General features: G+C 39.7%; 1 protein-coding gene across 3 annotated transcripts in view; it reads left to right on the forward strand.

Moving 5' to 3' along the window:
* LOC131222430 (beta-glucosidase 12-like) overlaps nucleotides 1–23,766 on the forward strand; it is a 148,494-nt gene that overhangs the window by 49,088 nt on the left and 75,640 nt on the right. Inside the window, exons 1-8 of one of the 3 annotated variants that reach the window (XM_058217494.1) lie at nucleotides 9,061–9,246; nucleotides 9,358–9,427; nucleotides 12,172–12,230; nucleotides 13,865–13,940; nucleotides 18,791–18,868; nucleotides 19,142–19,229; nucleotides 19,787–20,042; nucleotides 21,426–21,541. In XM_058217494.1, coding sequence (XP_058073477.1) covers nucleotides 9,088–9,246; nucleotides 9,358–9,427; nucleotides 12,172–12,230; nucleotides 13,865–13,940; nucleotides 18,791–18,868; nucleotides 19,142–19,229; nucleotides 19,787–20,042; nucleotides 21,426–21,541 — 902 coding nt within the window. In that variant the 5' untranslated portion in view covers nucleotides 9,061–9,087. Of the gene's footprint in view, nucleotides 1–9,060; nucleotides 9,247–9,357; nucleotides 9,428–12,171; nucleotides 12,231–13,864; nucleotides 13,941–18,790; nucleotides 18,869–19,141; nucleotides 19,230–19,786; nucleotides 20,043–21,425; nucleotides 21,542–23,766 lie in introns of those variants that run through there. The other 2 variants (XM_058217493.1, XM_058217492.1) reach the window with 2 other exon arrangements.

The following is a 23,766-nucleotide window of genomic DNA, read 5'->3' on the forward strand; positions in this document are numbered from 1 at the left end:
TATAAAAATATTTTTCTATCTTTTAATTCATTTCTTTGTCTATTTATTAAACAAGCATATCTCTTAAATTAAAATGTTTTTTCTCTCTTTTTTTTAAACATGCATGCACACCCCCATGCAGTCACACTAGTGGAATTTCACCACATATGGATACTCTAACACTTGACCGGGTGTTGAAACTCCTAAGAGTCTACCACCCGAGTAAGAGTAAGAATCCTAAACTAGCGGGGGAAGCATGAAAATTAGTGGGGCAAGCATGTAAATGAGTGGGGCAAGCATGATAATCAGCGGGGCAAGCATGAAAATGTGCGGGGGAAACTAGAAAATCAGCGGGGCAAATTAAAAAAACAGCGGGGTAAACTGAAATATGAGCGGGGCAAACTAGAAAAACAGCGGGGGAACATGAAAATCAGCGGGGGAAACATGAAAAGTAGCGGAGCAAACTAGAAAAACAGCGGGGCAAACTAGAAAATCAGCGAGAAAAACATGAAAAACAGTGGGACAAACTAGAAATCAGCAGGAAAAACATGAAAAGCAGCGGGGCAAACTAGAAAAACAGCGGGGCAAACTAGAAAATCAGCAGGGAAAACATGAAAAGCAGCAGGGCAAACTAGAAAAACAGCGGGGTAAATTGAAATATGAGCGGGGCAAACTAGAAAAACAGCTTAAAACCAGCTCAATATATTAGTTACTTATAAATTATAATTGAGTGTAGATTGTTTGTGTAGAAGGTACAGTAGTGATGTCGAGTCTCATTTGTCCACGTCATTTCCAAGGACTCAAGCTAACAAGATATGTCGGATTTCTCTCTCCCAATAGATTGCGTGCTATGCTACATGACTTTTTAAAGGAGTAGTCCTATATTTTAGCTTGGTTTTTTAAAGAAAAAAATGAAGTTCTTTATGATGAATAATCACGTATATAATTAATAAAATCATAGATACAAAAAATAAGTCCTATATTGAAATATAATAAATTAATGTAATAACGAAAATATTAGCCTGTATACACCCAACCAACTCAATCAACCCGTCGAGCCCTCTTAGGTTGGGCTTGGGTTGAGAATTCCCAACCCAAGATTGGGTTGGGTTGGGTCAAGGTTTAGGTATAAAAACCTTGGGTTGGGTTAGGGTTGAGCACCAACCCGAACTAACCGACCCGACTTTCAGCCCTAATTTCATGTTTTCCCTACTCAATTTCATGTTTTATCTGTTAAATTTCTAATTTCCCCCACTCAATTTTATGTTTGTCTTACTCAATTTCATGTTTGCCCCGCTGAATTTTCAGTTTGACCGCGAAGTGATTGAAATTGACCACGAACTGAATGAAATGGATTTTCGACCATCGACCCGATGGAATCTTGAAAAATAGTTAGGTTGATTTTCTAGTTTGCCCGCTCATATTTCAGTTTTCCTCGCTGTTTTTATAGTTTGCCCCGCTGCTTTTCATGTTTCTCCCGCTGATTTTTTAGTTTGCCCTGCTGCTTTTCATGTTTCCTCCACTGATTTTCATGTTTCCCCCACTGATTTTCTAGTTTGCCCCACTCATATTTCAGTTTGCCCCGCTGTTTTTCTAGTTTGTCCCGCTGCTTTTTATATTTTTCCCGCTGATTTTCTAGTTTGCCCCGCTGCTTTTCATGTTTACCCCACTGATTTTCTAGTTTGCCCCGCTGTTTTTCTAGTTTGTCCCGCTGCTTTTCATGTTTTCCCCGCTGATTTTCTAGTTTACCCCGCTATTTTTCTAGTTTACCCCGCTCATATTTCAGTTTACCCCACTGATTTTCTAGTTTGCCCCACTGTTTTTCTAGTTTGTCCCGCTGCTTTTCATGTTTCCCCCGCTGATTTTCTAGTTTACCCCGCTATTTTTCTAGTTTGCCCCGCTGCTTTTCATATTTCCCCCACTGATTTTCTAGTTTACCCCGCTATTTTTCTAGTTTGCCCCGCCGCTTTTCATATTTCCCCCGTTAATTTTCTAGTTTATCCCGCTCTTTTTCATGTTTGCCCCGCTCTTTTTCATGCTTGCCTCGCTCTTTTTCATGTTTGGCCCACTCATTTTCATGTTTGCCCCGCTAATTTTCATGCTTGCTCTCTCATTTTTATGTTTGCCCCATTGAATTTCATGTTTACCCCGCTCATTTTCATGTTTGCATGAAAATCATATATGGTACGTTAAGCAAATCATTCTAATTTGGATCTTTACTCTTGCTCGGGTGGTAGACTCTTAGGAGTTTCAACACCCAATCAAGCGTTCGAGTATCCATAGGTGGTGAAATTCCACTAGTGTGAGTGTGTGGGGGTGTGTGTGCGTGTGTAAAAAAAAAACAAATCATTCTAATTTAGGAGATATGCTTGTTGAATACATGGACAAAGAAATGAATTAAAAGATAAAAAAATATTTTTATATACTTATATATACATATTTATCTAATTATGTATTAGAGAAAAACTATTTTCCAACCTCGTTATTTTTCAAGATTCCATCGGGTTGATGGTTGAAAATCCATTTCATTCAGTTCATGGTCAATTTCAATCAGTTTGCGGTCAAATTGGAAATTCAGCGGGGCAAACATGAAATTGAGCAAGGCAAACATGAAGTTGAGCGAGGCAAACATAGGTCTATGTTTAAAAGGACATGTATCAGCAATCCCATGGATCTTAAAACATACCAAGCTGCCCCTCAATGGGCATAAACACTATCAGGAAGACACCACCTCACTCACCAACAACACGGAGGCAAATCCGACTCCTCCACTCTTCGACCTTCTTAAAATCCCACGGGCGGAAGCGACCACTCTCCCTACATATAATATTCCACTTATACAAACCAACCAGCTGCCACACCTTCCCATCTAGCCCTCCTAACTTCTGACCATAGACCATAGTCTGCTGCTATAATCTCACATCCAAAACCCTAAAATAACCTTAGCGACAACACCTCCAAGGGAAGGCCCACCATAACAACACACAGTCAACATCCACTAAAAGAAGTAGAGAAGATAGACTGAAGCAGAGAATCATGAAATTGAGCAGGGAAAACTAGAAAATCAGTGGGGCAAACTAGAAAAATCATTAGGGCAAACTAGAAAATCAGCGGGGTAAATTAGAAAATCAGCGGGGCAAACTAGAAAATAAGCGGGGCAAACTAGGAAATCAGCAGAGGAAACATGAAAATCACATTGAATATATGTAGTATATCCACGCCGTCCATCCATTTTTCTATCTAATTTTAGTGGTTTAGCCCCAAATTAAAGCATATCAAAAGATCAAGTGGGTCACACCACGGGAAACAATGAGCATAATGATTTCCACCGTTGAAACCATAATGGGCCCAACAGTGATATTTGTTTGTTATCAAACCTATTCATAAGATCATACAAACATGGATTAATAGAAAAAAACAATTATAAGCTTGATCCAAAACTTCTGTAGCCCCTAAGAAATGATCAACAATAGAAGTTTAATTCAAAATTTCATTTGTGTGGTCCATTTGAACATTGGATAAGTTTAGATTTATCGGCTCAAGCCATGAAAATATCTCTTAAGTTCGCCCCGCTGATTGTCTAGTTTGCCCTGTTGAATTTCATGTTTGCCCTGCTCAATTTCATATTTGCCCCGCTGATTTCCTAGTTTGCCCTGCTGATTTTCTAGTTTCCCCCATTGATTTTCTAGTTTGCCCCGCTGATTTTCTAGTTTGCCTCGCTGATTTCATAGTTTGCCCCGCTGATTTTCTAGTTTGCCCCACTGATTTTCTAGTTTGCCCCGCTGATTTCATAGTTTGCCCCGTTGATTTTCTAGTTTGCCCCGCTGATTTTTAAGTTTGCCCTGCCGATTTTCTAATTTGCCTCGCTGATTTTCTAGTTTGCCCCACTGATTTTATAGTTTCCTCCGCTCAATTTCATGTTTGCCCCTCTGAATTTCTAGTTTGCCCCCCCTTAATTTCATGTACGACTGAAAGTTGGGCGGGTTCAACCCGACCGACCTGTGACCGACCCGACATTGGGTTAGGCTCGGGCAGGATATATCAGGTCCGATCTCAAGCTTGGGCTATACAAACACCAACCCGATAAAACTTAGGTTGGGTTTGAGTTGAGGTTTCAGGTTACTTGACCCAACCCGAACCCAATCAATATATTAGTTACTTATAAATTATAATTGAGTGTGGATTGTATGTTTAGAAGGTACAGTAGTGATGTCAGGTCCCATTTGTCCACGTCATTTCCAAGAACTTAAGCTAACAAGATATGTCGGATTTCTCTCTCCCAAATAGACATGTATACACTCAACCAACCTAATCAACCTGTCGAGCCCTCTTGGGTTGGGCTTGAGTTGAGAATTCCCAACCCAAGATTGGGTTGGGTTAGGTCAAGGTTTAGGTATAGGAACCTTGGGTTGGGTTAGGGTTGAGCACTAACCCGAACCAATCGGCCCGACTTTCAGCCCTAATTTCATGTTTGCCCTGCTCAATTTCATGTTTTACCTGCTAAATTTCTAGTTTTCCCCACTCAATTTCTAGTTTTCTTCGCTCAATTTCATGTTTGCCCCGCTGAATTTTCAGTTTGACCGCGAAGTGATTGAAATTGACCACGAACTGAATGAAATGGATTTTCGACCATCGACCCGATGGAATCTTGGAAAATAACTAGGTTGGTTGGCTTAATTAGCTTCTCCTACCCCAAAATCATATGTGGTATGTTAAGTAAATCATTCTAGTTCAGGAGATATGCTTGTTAAATAAATACACAAAGAAATGAATTGAAAGATAGAAATATATATATATATATATATATATATATATATATATATATATATATATATATATATATATATATATATATATACTTAATTATGTATTAGAGAAAAATGTAAGGGAGAAAAAGTTCTCCATGTTAAAAAAAGAAAAAAAGGAAAAAAAAAGTTGGATTGCCGCGGCACTACCGCCGGTTTGGCGGCAGTAGCCCTCTGTAGCTTTTTTTTTTTTTTTGCCATATTGCTTTTGTAGTTCCCATCATGAGGTTTGTATTATATCCAAACCGTCCATCTATTTGGCGAGCTTATATTAAAGCTTGAGACGAAAAATAAGATAGATCTAACTATCAAGTGGACCACACTGTAAAAGGCAGTGGGGAATTGAACGTCTACCATTGAAACCCTTTTAGGGGTTATAGAATTTTGGATCATTATGAAATTTGTTTTTCCTCTTCCTCTAGGCTTTTGTCACCTTATGAATAGGTTGGATGGAAAATAAATGTCATGGTGGGCCCTACAAAATTTTTAACGGTGAAAATCAATTTTCCCGCTGCTGTTTGTGGTGTGGTCCAGTTGGATATGATTTTTTTTTTTTTGGGATAATGCTCCGAAATGATCTCGAAATATGGATGAACGTTGTAGATATAATAAATACATAGCTGTGGGGCCATGTAACTTTGATCTATTTTGAGCCGTTCGTACAACTCTCGGTTGGAGGAGCGTCAGCGCTCGTCTTCGAAAGGAAGGTGGGGGTATTTTCGTCCTGAAATTCTGACTCCGTACGAGGAGGTCCAAGTGCGTATTCAAAGCTTGTATTCCTTCAAAAAAAACCACTGGATAAAAGGTGGGGTCCACAGTCGTAAATTTCTCTATTATCTAAGAGGTGTAATTTGATACACCACTGCGTACTCACGCACTCATAAATGATACTCGCGCGTGGCATATGTTAACTAAATCAAACCATTTAAATTCTGGAACCCATTGTCCGTTACAATCAAAAGTTTAAATTGTTTAAATGGTCCTGACCCCTCATTCATTGGTATTTTCATTTTAACCGTCCTAAAAATGTTCACCTATCATATATTTGGATAATCAAATAAGCATGATATTTTGTTAATCATACATCTAAATTGGTGCCCATAATTGGATCACTTAATTTGAATAACTTATATTACACGCGTGCAATTTCTAAGTAATTTAAAGACCCTGTGTATCATCCATGGCACTCGGCCAGCGTATCAAAGTTTTTCTTATTTCTAAAATGGCCAGGTAGACGATCCCGTGAGTCTTTTCATATAAAAATAATTTCTTTTTCTTTTTCTTTTTCTAAGAAAAGTGTCCCACCTCTCAAATCTGTTGGGAGGGGAAGTTGCGATTATAAAACGATACTCCAATTACGTACTGACACCGCCAGTACCTACCTCGGCGCTGATTGGTGCTGAAAAAACCCTATAGCCCGTTTTATTGGCCGCCCATCCGCTCTGCGACATTATAATAGGATATAAAACTGAGGTAAATCCAAATCACAGGTGGACCCCACAAAAGGAGACAGTGATGATTAAAGGCCTATCATTAAAAATTCCTTGAAAACCACAAAAGTCCTGAATTATGCTGATATTTCTGGTATCTCTTGACTGTATCCTGATTGGCTTAATCAACAGAATGGATGGCAAGTAAGCATCACAGTAGATCCTGGAAAGTTTTGAAATGTGAGAGTCACATCAGATTTGAATCCGTGCTCACCAATTGGATCAACGGAGTGGATAAAACACATGCATTATAGTGTGGCCTACAGAGCTTTTCCAGTACTGACCAGTGCCAAGGTGGGTATGGCAGAGTCGGTGCTGAATCCGAGTGCTGTCAAATGGGAAGCCGATTGCCTTGTGCCAAGAGCGGATTAGGTGAGACCCCGGCCTAACCCAAGACAGTGCGGTATTTACCGTGGGGCTTACTTTGATGTACTTATTATGTATCAACGCCGTCTATATGTTTTCCCACATCATTTTAGGTAATTATTCTAAAAATGAAGGAGATTCAATTATCAGGTGGACCATACCATAAAAAAACAGTGTTGGTTGACCACCCTACCATTAAAAACTTCTTAGGGCATACCTTAATGTTTTCATAATGTTTGTTTACAATCCAATCTCTTGATAAGGTCAAATGAGCCTGAATAGAGAGGAAAAACAAATATCAGCTTGATCCAAGACTTTTGTGGCCCAATAACAGTCAACCAACACTGTTTTCTATGGTGTGGTCCCCTGATAATTGGATCCGCTTCATTTTTTGATAATAACTTAAAATGATTTGAAAAATTGAATGGACAGCGTGGATACATAATACACACATCAAGTAACCCATTGTAAGGGCCGCACCGTCTTGGGTGAGGCCGGAGTCTCACATAATCCGGCTATCGTCTGTCACCTGGCACTACTCCCAGGGTGGTGTGGGTCCGTAGAGATTTCGGTGATAAAGTCACCCTGCCAATATGTTTTGAAAAATAGAATAGGATTAGGCAGATCCAAAACTCAGGTGGGTCACACGGAAGGAAAAAAATAAGAACCAAAATTTTCAGCGTTGAAACCTTCACAGAATTGACCATAATGTTTATATGGCATCTAAACCGCTTATAGGGTTATTACCACTCACATAAACTGTAGTCACAAATAGTATCTTAATCCAAAACTTCTGATAGCCTTAGGCGTTGAATTCTCAATTTTTGTGTGTATGGCCCACATGAGTTTTCAATCTACCTTGTTTTTAGACTCACATCGATATTTTAATCTTGCAAAACATATGGTGGGAGTGGATTTGTCACCTACATCTCTGTGGGCCCACACATTTGATACACAGGAATCCGTCTGTGACCGTACTGGGGTCACAGTAAATCCACTTCCTATGAAATACTAATATCCACGAGCTGGAGGGTTGCAGTTCCCTTCTTACCCCCAATATGTGGTGATCACTTCTACCGATTTTCACCTGTCTCGAATCTTTGACATGAGTATAGATTTCTTGTTCTTTGCGATATAATCAGGCTACCCGTCATAATTAATGACCCACTTACAATACAAGAAAACATAAGATTCTTATTCCTACCCAAAAGAATATATATCCAAATTCTTTGGACAAAATATTTTAAATTGTGAACTAAATATTTGAGACTGGTTCAAAACTCAAGTAACCCATACCTTAATCTGGCAAAAGCCCTGACTTAGCCCATCAGGGCTTAAGGTAGGCCACAGCCAAGGCTTAGGGCTCTAGGCTTTTGGGGCCTGGCTAGGGCTAGGGCCAACATCATCAGCTTAGCCTGGCTTGGCTCATTGCCACCCTAGGTCATGCTAGCTTGACCTGCGGCCTATCTGACCCACTCCAGCCCCGTATTCATGTATCCTCTTCAAATCTCAATTTGAAGCCAAACAACGCCGTGTGTAATTATTATTTTATTTTTTTTGGGTTAGCTTGTTAGTACACACCCATGTTAGTACACACACTCCATGTTAGCCACCCCCACTAGGGATCAACGCCGTGTGTAATTAACAAACGTGCTTAAATGGCTCCACCAACCATTCATGGCCGTTAAGAGAGTTTCTTCAATTTTTTATTTTTTATTTTTATTTTTTTAAAAGGCGTGTGGAACGTGCAAGTAATATTTAAGTTGAGAAAAGATACGGTATCCGATTTTATATTTATTAAATGTAGCATTATAAGTTATGGTGCACCTAATTGGTTCTGGATATCTATATGACACAATTCATTGATCTAGACTTTTCATCAGGTCCACTGCACATTTCATGGGCCATCGTACAAACATTACCTTGATTTGACAAATATTAACCATTAGATCAATAACCATGGATGGTCAAGATCGTTTAGTAAAAACAGGCCTAATAAAAAATTTGGTCCATCTTATTTTGTTCCGGACCATCATAGATTGCTTATAATCCTAAAGAGTTATTTTTGCTGGGAAATCATAAGCATCTCATCCATTGCTTAAAAGATGGGTGGCTAGAGAAAGTAAGGCCAATCAAGGACGGATTGGATCTGCTGATCAGTGCAAATTTTTTCTGGTAGGGCATGGAATGTGTTATGGATTTAATGGAGAGTTCAGATCAATGGTTTGGACTGTACGTTGGTTGTCGATTCATTTCAATGGTGTGGCTCACGAGTCAAGATGGTATGGTAAAACTGGTATGGGCCTTGCGATGAGCGGATAAGAGCCATTTTCACCACATGGGCCAAAACACCATGAGGCCCATGACCATTACGGTGCTGACGTCAGTACGTTATCAGCATCTCTTTAAAGAGAGAGAGAGAGAGAGAGGGAGGAGATACTTTGGGAATGGCGCATGGAGGAGGGCTTTTCCTGTTCATACTCCTCGTTCTGCTGGGCTCCTTGTCACGTGCTGGAGGTGCCCGAGGACGTGAGGACCGACGTCCGATAAACCGGAGCTCCTTCCCGCCGGGCTTCATTTTTGGGACTGCGTCTTCAGCTTATCAGGTTCGCTGTGCACCTCTCTCTCTCTCATCCTTCTGGAAGCTTCTACAGAGTCTTCTAGAAGCTTTTAGAGATAACCATTTTTTCACTTGAGAGCATGGTATGGTTTTACAGTACGAAGGAGCAGCTGAAGAAGACGGCAAAGGCATCAGCATATGGGATGCTTACACGCACAAACACCCAGGTTCTTTAATTCTCTCCCCCCCTCCCTCTCTCTGTTCGGATGATCGGAGCCGTCCATCTGTTGGGAGCTCAATTTCCCAAAGGTCACGCTGATGGATGATTGCAAATGGACAGTTACAAAGAAAACAGTAAATGGCGCACATTCGCTTAGAAACATTCGCCCGAAGCGGCAGACTTCTGTCGTAGTTTACCACCATTTAAAAAACGGTGCTGCCACTAAACCAAACATTAGGCACAGTTGTGCAGTAACCCTTACCGTCCAATTCATTGGCCCAACTGTCGATGACGATTATCCAAAAATTAGCCTGAAACGACAATCGGAATTGTCTGAATTTCCACACGAAATTTGAATAGCTCACAAATTTTAGTTTTAACCACCTAATGATAGCCATCAATTGGACGGTTAGGACTGCTTGATCACTGTAAGTTTGGGCATATGCTCCGTCCACAATCTACTCCGCAAATTGGATGGCCTGGATACCCGTCCATGAGTGCCAATTGTGAGGAGGTGCCAGTCACTACCATTTTAAAAAAGGAAATTGTACAAAAAGCCGCCCAATTAATGTGGAATTTCAACCTCCAGTGTCTTTTTTACGGGACGTTTTGAAAAACGTTTTAAGAAAGCTACTCATTAATAACATAATTACACTCGATTACCTATCTTTCAACGCCTAACAGGCGGGTTCGCCAACAAATGGGTCAACTCGTTGAGTTAGCCTCACCGTGGCTTTTATTTAAAATTCAGATATCCCACAAAGTGCATCACCTCATGTAACGTCAAGGTCCTAAAATCACCCCTACCAGTGATTCAAGTAGTCCACATTATCATCCTCCAAACTTTTTCCTTAATATATCCACATGGATCATGAATGGGTCTGATTTTTAGGCCCTGACACAAATTTTGTTGTGGATTTAATGGTTGGAATCTATTTCATATCATTCATCATGGTGGATATATCCTCCAAAAATTAAGGGTGGGCAACTCTTTCCCAACTGTTTTCTTTGGTGAGGCCCACCTGAATGACAAATATGCCTTTTTGGTTTTGGTCAGGGCATGAATCATAAATTGGGACTACACATCAAATGGTTTCAGTGGATTTCGCATGCATATTATAGTGGGCCTGCAAAAAATATAAAGTATGGTTGTCCCTCTCTACTTATACCCAAATGATTGAGAAAAAAAGAATTATATGGGATACGGCTTTGGATTTTGATGGGACACATGGTGATGTTTATATAAGATCTACTCTTACCATTAGATATTTAGTGTCATATTAGATCCAAAGATTTTAAATTTTTTTTTTTTTTAAATAAGGCTAGCATGTGATTATGGTGGACCATATCCAAGTATACAATTTGGGAGAGACGGTCACTCTTGATTTTGACTGGGCACACCATGATAATTATATGAAATATATTCCAACCATTATATTCTACACAAAAACTTATGTCTATGGCCTAAAAATCATACATGTCTGTTGTTATCGCTCAAATCTGATTGAACCCGTGGCTCCACCTGTAGATAGTTGAACACCTGCACTAATAGAAAAACAATGGACAGTAGAAGTGCCGATTATTGCCAGGGATCCTTCGATGCCTTAGTTAGGTAGATGAACTTAGAGTAGATGCGGTTAAGGTTGGAATTCTTTTGTGTACCTTTCTCCTAAGGTGGGGTGGTGTATTTATAGGATTTTTATATATATTTAAGTAGATCTACTAGATATACTGGAGGAGTTGTATTGGAGTTGGAATCTAGTTTCGAGAACATTTTTGATTTTGCCTCGATTGACGTAATTTTTGGTGAGATTCTATGATGCTCTTATACGATGCGAGATTCTCTTAGACATTTTTGTTCCGAAGTTGATGTCGGTTAGATACCTTAGTCGAGATGATCAAGTCGGTTGATTAATCTTATTATCGAGTTGAGAGATTGACTGATTTAGCTCAACAAACGGATCCTTTATCGGAGCTTAGCTTAGCTTCTCTAGTGGTAGTCACATCGATGGCTCGGGGAGTTAGCTTTGCCAATTCTTTGCCATGTGTATCATATGGTTGGTCAGTTCGATTTTCTTCGTAACATATGTGATTCACCACACTAATGAAAATACTTTGGACAATTTGCATTGTCCTTTACACGGTTCCAATCATGTGATCCACCCGAATGAAAGATGGAGCTGAATTTTACAAGCTTAGCCTAACGTGTGACAAACTTGGCAGTCGGGTGGAAATTACATAAACATTATAGTGGAGCCTACCCAAGTTACTGACCGATTTACTTCATAGAAGACGGTAGAATAGCGATTATATCTATTAATAAGATAGCTTTTTGAAAAGTTTTTGACAAAAGGTATCCGAATGTAAGTTGTATATTAATTAGATTTTTTGAACTTCCCTTTAAAAATTAAAAATGGCATCCAAACCCTCCATCCAGTGATCCTTCCACGTCCAAGGGCTGAAAATTGTTCAGAGTGTACTTCCCCAGCCATATGAGCGTGATCTATAAAGTGGACATCAAAAATGGAAATAGTTAGCAGTCAGGATTAAACAGAAAAAAAATGAATGGACGGGATGATCCGTTCAGTGCAATTTTCAACCCAGGGCGGCACACACATGTACATGGGATCCACTAGATGGTCGGCACATATGCACCCCCTGCCATGTGTTAGATAAAGTGGGGTCTCATTTTGTATTAGCCATTTCCTTAGTGGGCCATTGACAAAAGATGGTGGTGCCTTGTGAGAGCAGACAAAATAAAGGACCAAAGCAATGGAGACATAGCTGTGGATTTTTATCATCGCTACAAGGTCAGCTGTTACTTTCGTTTTTATTCTTGTTACAGGATGAGAAACATACGTGAATACTAACATCATACCTCCTTGCTAAGCTTTTAAATGGCCTATGAGGTAACCTATCATGGATTTGAGCCATATGATCATTCATCATAAAATCAAGAGCAATTTAATGATCCTTAGCGTCCAATCAATATCATGAAATACAAACAACTAAGATTGAATAGAGAAACAAAATAGCTCCAATTAATCATCATCTTAAAACATCCAGCCAATAGATCCCACTTTATATTTCTTATGATTCCAAAGTAACACTGTGGTTGTGGTTTGATGATTCTAACCATATGATCTATGGCTCACAAACAACGTATGATTATAACAAATTGGTCCCATTCAAAGGATTAGGATCATATTACCAACATAATTTTTACACACGGCTTGCTCCATTGGTAGTATTGAATGAACTGTGTCCATTTGATGATTGGACATCACGCGTGTGTGGTGAGTTTTGCTAAAATCCCAATGTTCATCCACAATCACCACCTTTTCCAGACCTTTTAATGGCCCACTAAAATCCCAATGAAACAACAGTTGACCCATCACTGATCTGAACCATTCATTGATTAGTACAACTAGGAGCAAGCCACTGTGCAAGAGTCACGTCAATCAAATGATCCCGACTCTTTTGAATGGCCAATTCATTACAACCGTTTGTTGTTACAAAGTGTTACTTCACGCATATGCACTTTTCATTCCCACAAGAAAAATTATATTGTAAATAGCCACATCTTTGAACATTATACAAGAGTTTTAGGATTTTTGGGACGTCCAAAAGATAAGAAGGAAATCAGTTTTCATAGATAAAGCAATTAAATAGATTTTCCCCAAAAGTTGTAGACATTCGTTTCTCCTAAAAAAGATATTAAGTCAATTTCCAAAGTTTGGAAGACACATCAGGTGACCTTCCAACTTGATCATGCATGAGACCATAAAACGATAATTTCAAAATAAGAAATAGAAGTAAAATTGAAATCCATGGGTTTCCATTTCATTTGGATTCCAGGTTAATTTTCTATAAACATGTCCTCATTTTCCTTGTGTTACTTATCAACAATTTTGCCTGTTTTCTCTTTTTTTGGATGTGTAGATCCGGTCATTTGTTTCTTCATATGATAAGGGCAGCTCCTTTTGTTTTTTTGTTGGAGCTTGCAGATGTGTGGATCTAATATTTGTTTCCTTCATATGATAATGGTGGCCTTTAAAAAATAAAAATAAAAATTATTAGGGCGTGCATGAAAAGATGCAGTCCTCTTTCATATCAATAATATTATAGGTGGTATGCTCCCACATTTTGCCAAAAAGAAAAAAAAAGTCCTCATTTTCCTCCATCCAACATTAGTAGGTGGGATGTCTCAATCTCATATAACTGTTTTGGGGACATTGCTGCATACAAGTACACAGGGCAATATGGCACACGTGAGAGGGCAACATGCTCCCTTTCCTTTGCACATTTCCCACTGCTTTGATTCCTCTCACGTGTGCCATGTTGCCCTGTATGACAGATGAGTGCGATAAAAGTGCATTATATGTAGTTGAATCAATTCCTCTTTTTTCTTTTTATATGCTCTGCTGACTGTTAAAAGCTACAGGAAGACGTGAAGATCATGAAGGAAATGGGTTGGGACGCATTCAGATTTTCCATATCTTGGACCCGAATATTGCCTTGTAAGAGAACACTACTTGTTTTAAATTCAAAATACATGAATTAGCGGTCACTCTGCCAATAGTTCAATCAATCAGAAAAGTTCAATACCCACAGCTTGGAAGTCATCCATCTGCATATGTGATAGATAAGTGCCCCATACGTACCAATTTGGCACACATGTTGAAATCGAGGCTGCTCATTTGGAGGGCTTCAGGGGAAATTTGGCCTCGCCCCAATATCAGTCCCAAATTCCCAATCCACTCTTCAGGTGTGGTCCACAGGATATTGAACACAAAGGTAATTAAAAAAGAATAACTGACGATAGATATTCAACTTGCATATATATATGAAGAGTATGTCTTGATTTTCATGCTCGGCTACATTTCACAAGAGTTTTTGATGCAGGGATGAAGATGATGAGGTCGATCACGGTCTTCCTTAAGGATAACTACTTCGAATCCACAGAGCTTCTTTGGACTCTTCACAGAGACTTCTCGAATTCTCCAGAAAAAAACAAAAAAAACAGAAATAATATTCTAAAAAATTCGTAAATTTATTGATGAATGAAATAAATGAGTTCACAATCCTTTACATAGAGATATTAAGTCAAGAGAGAAGTTTTGGAATCAAAATACAACTAAAACTCTTACACACGGTGACTTACTATAAATAGGAAATTTACTATTTATAGACGGTCATGATGTCTACCGGTGTGCATGGTTTTCGGCCAAAAATAATAAGTGTCCTATTTGGCCGAACCATGATGTTCTCTTAATTATTCTAAGCACTTTTCATGTTTGGCGCAACTACTAAAGACCAATCGAATGAAGAGTTATATGCAAACTAAACTTAATGTAAATAGTATAAATGAAAATAAAACGATATTTCAACCATCGATCTGATGGTATTTCACAAATTCGGCATGCGCAACATGGGGTTGGGTGGTTAAAGTAGTTCATCCTACCCCAAAATCATATATGGTATGTCTGATAGCTCATTCCGGTTTGCGAGATACGTTCATTTTAAGCTCTGATGGTCTGGATCACTTCCGCTTTTGATTGGGCCTTTTCTAATCCATCTTAGCCATGAAACTGTCTGTGACCCGCTCTACATCAGTTTTGCACAATAATCGGCACAGATCCAACATATCATTACAAGTTAGCATGGTTTGTAGTGCTTGGATTGCCCAAAAGTAACCCACCGAACCAGTATGGACTCTAATAAATTGAAACGATCACAGACAAACGTTTCCTTCTCATCAACCAGGGTTGTCTATGGGCTGGGTTAGGGCCAGGCTATAGGCCTAGCCGTGCCATACCCACTATGATTCTTAATTTCATATTTAAATTCTACAACGAGGCCTTTGATTTGGTGGAGCATTTCTACCAAAGGCCATTCCACTCCTCCCGTGGGGCATATGTCTTTGTCAAAATAGATAATTGATATCTTCAATCTACGTCCACTATTTTAATAATGAAGTATACGTGTATATTATTTGATATATATATATATATATATGAGATTGGGATGGATTTGGATATGACCAGGGTATGTTGACAGGCTACCCATTTAATATCCAAACACACACTGACACCCACACCCATTAGGCTACACGATACCCGTGCTTTTCTAATTAATTAGTTAGTTGTGTGGGAGCTTATCCAGTGAAGTAACGTGCATTTGCATATTTTGGAGCAGACAAGGCACATTCATGCACACGTTGGTGAGTTTTGTGTTGCTTGTAACTTGGGTAGTGGGTAGAGCCCTACACCAGCCGATGTGATCCGAGTTTGACTCAGGGTTAGTTTGATTTGCTTATGTGACACTCTTTGTTTGGGCTGTATATAAGCCGAGCTTCAAGCTTATCTTTACTGCTTGAGCTTGGTTTAAGTTAGATTACATAAGAATGAACTTGGTTAGATTTAGCCCAAATATCATATTAGAGCTAAGTTTGAATGGGGTTAGCTGATTTATTATTATTATTATTATTATTTCATTAAATCAACAATATACATAATATGAATTATTTTATACAAAGATAAGATTACATGGAAATTTTGATGGACAGCTGGATAAAACACATATATCATGGTGGGCCCCTCGGAGCTTTGACACCAACTACTTGACGAGTGTTAAAGTCATCAGCCAATTCGATCGAATCTCACTTTAGCGTACTGAGTAAACTTTATGGGCCCACCATCATGTATATGTATTATCCATGCTGTCCATCCATTTTTACATATAATTTTATGACATGATCCAAAATCAAATCATATCCAGAGCTCAAGTGGACCAAACTATAGGAAACAGTGTGCATTCACGTACATATATAATGTATTATCTAAGTTGTCCATTTGCTTTTAAATATCATTTTGGGACATGATCCCAAAATTGAATCATATCGAAAGCTCAAGTGGATCATATTACAGGAAATAATGTGCATCCAATCTATGAGCCAAAAAAAGTCGAAATGAGTCAAGCCACACTTCAAGCCGAGCCAAGCCAGTATTGCCCTGGTTTGAGTTTGGTTTTTTTTTTTTTTAAATAAGCTTGAATATGAGGCTTGGTTTGATTTGAACTTCTATTCGAAGCCATGCTTTTTCAAACCAATCCAAGCCGAGCTTCTAGGCTGGCTTGGTTTGTGTCCACCTCTACTAGTGGGCTCCTACTCACCAAAAAGATCCCATTTATAGAGCAATCCTGTCAATTTTAAACATGTTTTTCTCATTAAATCTCAGCCATGCCCCTTTTGTATACAACTGATTAAACTGTAATGCTTGTGAAACTAGTACTATGATCAGCTCCATATGTGTCCTTATTACAGTTGCAGATGGGTTGTGGCTGTGTCGAGGTTCTGAATAGAGCCATTTAATAATCGGGTTGGAATTTTGGCCACAGACTCAATCTATTACGGGTCCAAGTTATTTATTTAAAAAAAAAAAAAGACCCATTTATTAAACATGTCCTTTTTGAATAGGACAGCCCAGGCTAGACCTATTTATCTCATGGGTTAAAAACAGGTGAGATGTAAAAATCACAAGTGGTTTTTCATACAAATAATGTTCTAAATATGATGGTTATATTAAGGTTTAAATAAAATGAAATTCAACTACAGATGGTCTGACATTAATGTAAATAAACTTGAAAAACTTTTAAGAATTCTGTCCATAAATTATTTTCACACACATTATGGGTGAAAAAGATCCGATATCCATAAACTACATACAGTCATAAGAAAATTAACTGTTAGCCAATTTTCCCAGCCTTGGTTGGGTCTGGGATTGGAGTGGATTTGAGTCGGGTCTTTCCAGGACGACCCAAATCCTAACCATTTAAAAGAAGGGCCACATTAGATTTGTCAGGTTGATTTCTTTGAAAGGTCCCAAACTTCTTTAGGGATGTCAAAAAGCTGCACCTGGGGTTGGCGTCGGCCTGGATTTAAAACAGTTTGGTATGAGACTACAGTCCAGGCCTACACACACACACTCCATAAATCCAAAATTTGGATACGGGCCTACTTATTTATTAAAAAAAAAAAAAAGACCCATTTATTAAACATGTCCTTTTTGAATAGGACAGCCCAGGCTAGACCTATTTATCTCATGGGTTAAAAACAGGTGAGATGTAAAAATCACAAGTGGTTTTTCATACAAATAATGTTCTAAATATGATGGTTATATTAAGGTTTAAATAAAATGAAATTCAACTACAGATGGTCTGACATTAATGTAAATAAACTTGAAAAACTTTTAAGAAATCTGTCCATAAATTATTTTCACACACATTATGGGTGAAAAAGATCCGATATCCATAAACTACATACAGTCATAAGAAAATTAACTGTTAGCCAATTTTCCCAGCCTTGGTTGGGTCTGGGATTGGAGTGGATTTGAGTCGGGTCTTTCCAGGACGACCCAAATCCTAACCATTTAAAAGAAGGGCCACATTAGATTTGTCAGGTTGATTTCTTTGAAAGGTCCCAAACTTCTTTAGGGATGTCAACAAGCTGCACCTGGGGTTGGCGTCGGCCTGGATTTAAAACAGTTTGGTATGAGACTACAGTCCAGGCCTATAAACACACACACTCCATAAATCCAAAATAGGGAAAAAAGCGAGGCTGATTGGACGATCCTAACCGTTAATCTATGATGTACAAAATCCAACAGAAGGTTGATGATAGGATTGCCCTTTCAAGGCTAACTAACGTTGGACCCCACAAGGAATGAGCATTCAGGTTAAATCTCCGCCACATTTTTCGTGTAGGCCCTAAACAATACATTAATTGGACAGCTACTATTTGTCAAAATTTTGGTTCTTGTTCAAGTAATGGTGGAGCGCAACTGATGATCGTTCCAGACACCATCCACATGTACCATGTGTGCGGTAACAGGTGTGGAGGAATGATAACTCTCTTGCTCCAAGACATTGGATCAGCTGTAAAGCTGACACATGTGGAGGGTGGGCCTACACTGACAGACATGCATCGTGGCCTATAGACTGACACATTGGCGAGATCTAGACTGTATATTCACCGGCTTCAACTGTGGATGGATCAAGGGAAAAAAGCGAGGCTGATTGGACGATCCTAACCGTTAATCTATGATGTACAAAATCCAACAGAAGGTTGATGATAGGATTGCCCTTTCAAGGCTAACTAACGTTGGACCCCACAAGGAATGAGCATTCAGGTTAAATCTCCGCCACATTTTTCGTGTAGGCCCTAAACAATATTGTACCGTCCAGATCATTTATCATACGCATGGCAAATGTGGATGAATCCACACTATACGTTCAACTGGTTCAACAATGCATGGCGCAATTCTAGATACATCTCATAGCAAGTTGATTGTAGAACGTCTATTAATTCCAGATGGAAGACTGAGTGGTGGAGTGAACGAGGAAGGCATCAAGTATTACAATAACCTCATCAACGAGCTCTTATCCAACGGTCATTACTCTCTCTCTCTCTCTCTCTCTCTCTCTCTCTCTCATTAGGTCCAGCCCAAAGAGTCAAAGCAGCAATTCGATGATCCTTGAGTTTTTGATAGGAACGATTCTTGCAATGTACTGTGCGCCCACAAATGTCACCAGATCCACTGTTTGGTTCCACACACACAATGGGTGGGCCCCACAGCTTGGACGCATTGTAATTACCATATATTGGAAGGCATGTCATAATTTTCAAAGTTCACTGTCTCAAATAACTCTCGCACGTGCGCAGATATACAACCATTCGTGGTAATGTTTCACTGGGATTTTCCGCAGTCCCTTGAGGACGAGTACGGAGGCTTCTTGAGTTCCAAAGTCGTGTAAGTATACTCTGCTTCCAAATCTCCTCGACCCTTGATTCATATATTGTGGCACCAAGATTGTACCTCAAGAAAATGGACGGTTCCTATCATCTGCCCATATTCTTATGCAAGCCCCATGTAGTGAGACTTGCTGGCTGAGACTTAGCCGCTGGGCTCATTCAGAGCTGAAAAATGTGTATGGTTGGTTGGGCCCCTGATTTTTGAACTTATCGGGGCTGGCCTATTCAGGATTTGATATCCAAGCCGTCGGTCTGGTGGATCCATCGCATTGGAGTCTGGTCAAGGTCAGCCCAAGCCCTACCCATTTATTAGATGGGCAATCTTGACCTGAACTTGACCCTCGACCCATACCTTGGGTCACAATCTAACCCTATTTTTTTTTAAAGTCAGGCTCGACCTAAGCCAACTCATTTCTTAACTAACAGGCTACATTGGGCATGGCCTCAACTAATTATTAATTAATGAGGTGGGCATGGACATTCAATCTAGCCCAGTAAGCCCAGCCCAGCTCTTTTTTCACACCTCTAAATGCAGTTGAGCATATGTTGTTACAGGGCTGATTTCCGAGACTACGCAGACATATGTTTTAGAGAATTTGGAGATAGGGTGAAGCACTGGATCACCTTGAACGAGCCGTGGGTGTACACTGTTGGTGGGTATGCACGGGGAACGGAGGCTCCTGGGCGCTGCTCTTCCGGGGAAATGGCTATTTGCACTTTTGGGAATTCTGCGACGGAACCGTACATTGTGGCGCACCATCTGCTTCTTGCACATGCAACCACTGTAAGACACTACAAGGATAAGTATCAGGTAATAAATCTCTGGGAGGGATCACTACGATTCCTACTAGCAGAGAATTAAAAGGATTTGATTTTAACAAAACTCCTCCCAGTGGTGGGTGACAAAAGCTCAGTGGGGCCGAATGGAACAGCACTAGGTTATTTATTACCTACTTTCTTGTGCTGCTTCATATTAGCCATGGAACCCAAAAATCACGACGGTCCAACAATCAGGCGGAATACATCATAGGGAACAGTGCAGATGGAATGCTCACCATTAGATTTGTGTAGGGTCGTGCTGTGGTGTTTATATAACATCCAATCCATTTATCTGACGTGCCTCATCAGAATTACCCAAAAAACACAGCTAGTGTGTCATAGCACTTGAATCTAGAGGTATTATATATAATTATATGATGTGGTCCACCAAAGTGTTGACTCAGCCTGATTCTTGAGATCAGGGCGAAATAAAGGGTGATGCACCTAGTGGACGGAGTGGATTTGATGCACGTTCAGTTGTTGACGTGGCATGAGAGAAAGCAAACTGCTGATTCGATTTCTAGAATAGGACACGTTCAGTGAGGATCTTTCGAATGAACGTATCCCTGATCCTGCACATATGTGCCTTTTCAGCACGTGTTGGATGTTTGTGTTCACATCTTTTAAGTCTGGAATCTCATCCTCCGTACACTTGGCAATGTACTGAAATCTGAACTATTCAATGTTTGGGCCCCATTGTCAATTGAGTGTAGACCAATATCCACACGTATTAAGCTGTCCAAACTGGGGTCCTAGATATCCTATGTGCCACGTGTACGGAGTGGAGGTTATTCTTTACCCAATACTTCTCCAGCCAACCCATTTTGCTCTACGCCGATTGCGTACTGAGAAAACTGTGGGGTCCACCGTGATGTATGTGTTATATATATCTACACTGTCCATCTGTTTTATCAGCTTATTTTAGAGTATGGGCCCGAAATCTAAGCATATCCAAAGTCCAATGGACCACGACACGGGAAACAGTGGAGATAATGACACCCACTGTTGAAACTTTTCTAGAGCCGGCATCGAACCTCTTCGTAAGGTCACATGGACGTGGATGAAGGGGCAACACAAATATCATATTCATCCAAAACTCCTATGGCCTCTGACAAGTTTTCAACTGTAGTCATTCAATTCCACTGTGTCCTGTGGTGTGGTTCACTTGAGCTTTAGATATGCTTCAATTTTCAGTTTGTGCAGTGAAAAATAAATGGATGACATGAATAAGACAAATACATCATGGCGGGGCCCACATAATTTACTCTTATTCAGTACGCAATCCCGGACCTTTTGGCTGTACAAACTACCCTGCTTGAGTAGCTAAAGTCAATCTCAAATTTCAACGGTCTGGATGAACTCTCTTTAATTACAGGAATCTCAAAAGGGCACTATAGGGATAATCAATATGGTCCACTGGTATATACCGCTATCTACATCTAAATCCGACTATGATGCTGCCCAACGAGCTATGGACTTTATGATTGGATGGTGAGTGATGGAAACTCCAGCTTCTATTCTATGTTTTCAAGTGACCGTCACAAGGCAGGTCTATAAATGCATACGAAACATGAAAAGTGTCCAAATTCACAAGTTTATACAAATGGGCCCATTTTAGGTGATGGAAACTGTTGATTTGATGGGTCCCATCGTGGATATACAGGGGATGGCCAGAAGATCTCTCAAGCTCAAAGATCGCAACCTGTATTAGTGCCTATCAAATGACAGCGGAGAAAAATACAATAATATGTCAAAATAATGCCAAAAAATTAATGAATGGGATATCCGGTCTCTAAAAATTTTAGAGCTGTTATCCATCCATGATGAGGCACATCATTTCAACAATTTGATCTGATCACTCAAATGGCTCAACTGTTTCAGTCGAAACTAATTCCTATTCAGTTTCAACTGATTGGGCAAATATCATGAACCAAAGCTGGATGAAAACTCGAGGTCAATCAGATGTTGAAATAATCCAAGCCATTAAAACCTTAAACTAGCCGTATCTTGCAAACCTGGATGAGTTTTTTGACATATTATATATGATTTTGGGTAGGATGACCTACTTAAGCCAACCAACCTTGATATGCCGGGTTGCGAAGGCTGGATTTGTGAGATTCTATCATATCAACGGTCAAAAGTCCTGTTTAGTTTCATCTTTTTTACTATAAATAGTAAGTTTTAGTATAACTTTTGATACTTTGAGTTGTGGAAATCGTGCCTAATATAAAAAAAGGCTCAAAAAAGTTAGGAGAATGACATACTTGGGTCAAATTTGACATTATTTTTTGCCAAAAGCCATGAAGTCTAATAGGAATATAGGCCATCTATAAATAATAAGATTATTATTTATAGTAAGTCACGTTTTTTATTTTAGTTGGAGTCTATGTCTAAAACTCCATCTTAAGTTTGAGTTCCTTATTTAAAGAGTTGTAATTTCATTTTTCTTTATGAAAAATCAAGTTATTTTGAATTTATTAGGAAATATTCCCGCTTTTATCCCTCATAGATTCGAGGAAGCTCTGCAAGGAGTCCAGAGAACGTGAAGTAGTTATCCCGTAAGGAAGACGGTGATCCATCTGATCATGTCCCTCCCTGTGCCACAACCCTATCTTAGTTTGGATCATAAGAAATAGGAAAGGTTTTGATGTAGAGCGGGTCGCGGACAGTTTCATGGCCAAGATGGATTAGAAAAAGCCCGGTCGACGACAGAAGTGATCCGGACCATTGGACCTTAAATCGGTCGTATCTCGCAATCCGGAATGAGTTAGCTGACGTAAAATATATGATTTTGAGGTAGAACGAGCTACTTTAGCCAACCAACCCCCCTATGCCGGGTTGCGCAGCCCGAACTCGTTTCCCTGTTTTAATTTCATTTTTACTATAAATAGTAAGTTTTAGTTTGATTATAACTCTTCATCCGTTGGGCTTTAGGAGTTGCGCCCAACGTGAGAAGAGCTTAGCATAATTAGGGGAACGGTTTGGTGAAGCCAAATAGGACACTTACTATTTTTGGCTGAAAACCTTGCGCACTAGTAGACATCACGACCGTCTATAAATAGTAAGTTTACTATTTATAGTAAGTCGCGGATTTTAGGAGTTTGAGTTGTAGTTTGATTATGATTTCTTTCCCATTGCTTGATATCCTTATTTAAAGGGTTGTAAACTCGTTTTTAATCATTGATCAATCAATTTCGAATTTATCAGAATTTATTTTTATTTTCTGCTTTCTTTCCTCGTGGATTTGAGAAGTCTCTGTGAGGAGTCCAGAGAAGTTCCGTGGATTCGGAATAGTTATCCTCTTGAGGAAGATGGTGCTCGACCTCACGTCCTCCACTGCGTCAGTTTGGTATCAAAGCGAGGTTTCTCCTTAGATTGATGGCTTCTAACAACGGGTCGGGCAACAATCCCATGGGCGGTGCTCCAGGGAATTTACCTTTAATAGCGACAGCTTTCGAAGTAGCGCAACGAGAGAATCAACAAGCTATGCAAGGGTTACAAGCTTCCATCGACCGCATGGCGGATCTCTTGGCGGAAAACTTAAGGCAACTTTGTGTTCCTGGTCGTAATCCTCCACTGCCAATTGTTGAAACTTGTGATCGCCCTGATCCAAGGGTCATTCCTGAGGAAGGGGGCTCTAGTGAGGAGGAAATCGACGACATAATCTTCCAACACCCCAGACATGGCGGCGATCGAGTAGATCGAACGGATCGAGA

The sequence above is a fragment of the Magnolia sinica genome, chromosome 13 (genome assembly GCF_029962835.1).
Source record: "Magnolia sinica isolate HGM2019 chromosome 13, MsV1, whole genome shotgun sequence".
Lineage (NCBI taxonomy): Eukaryota > Viridiplantae > Streptophyta > Magnoliopsida > Magnoliales > Magnoliaceae > Magnolia > Magnolia sinica.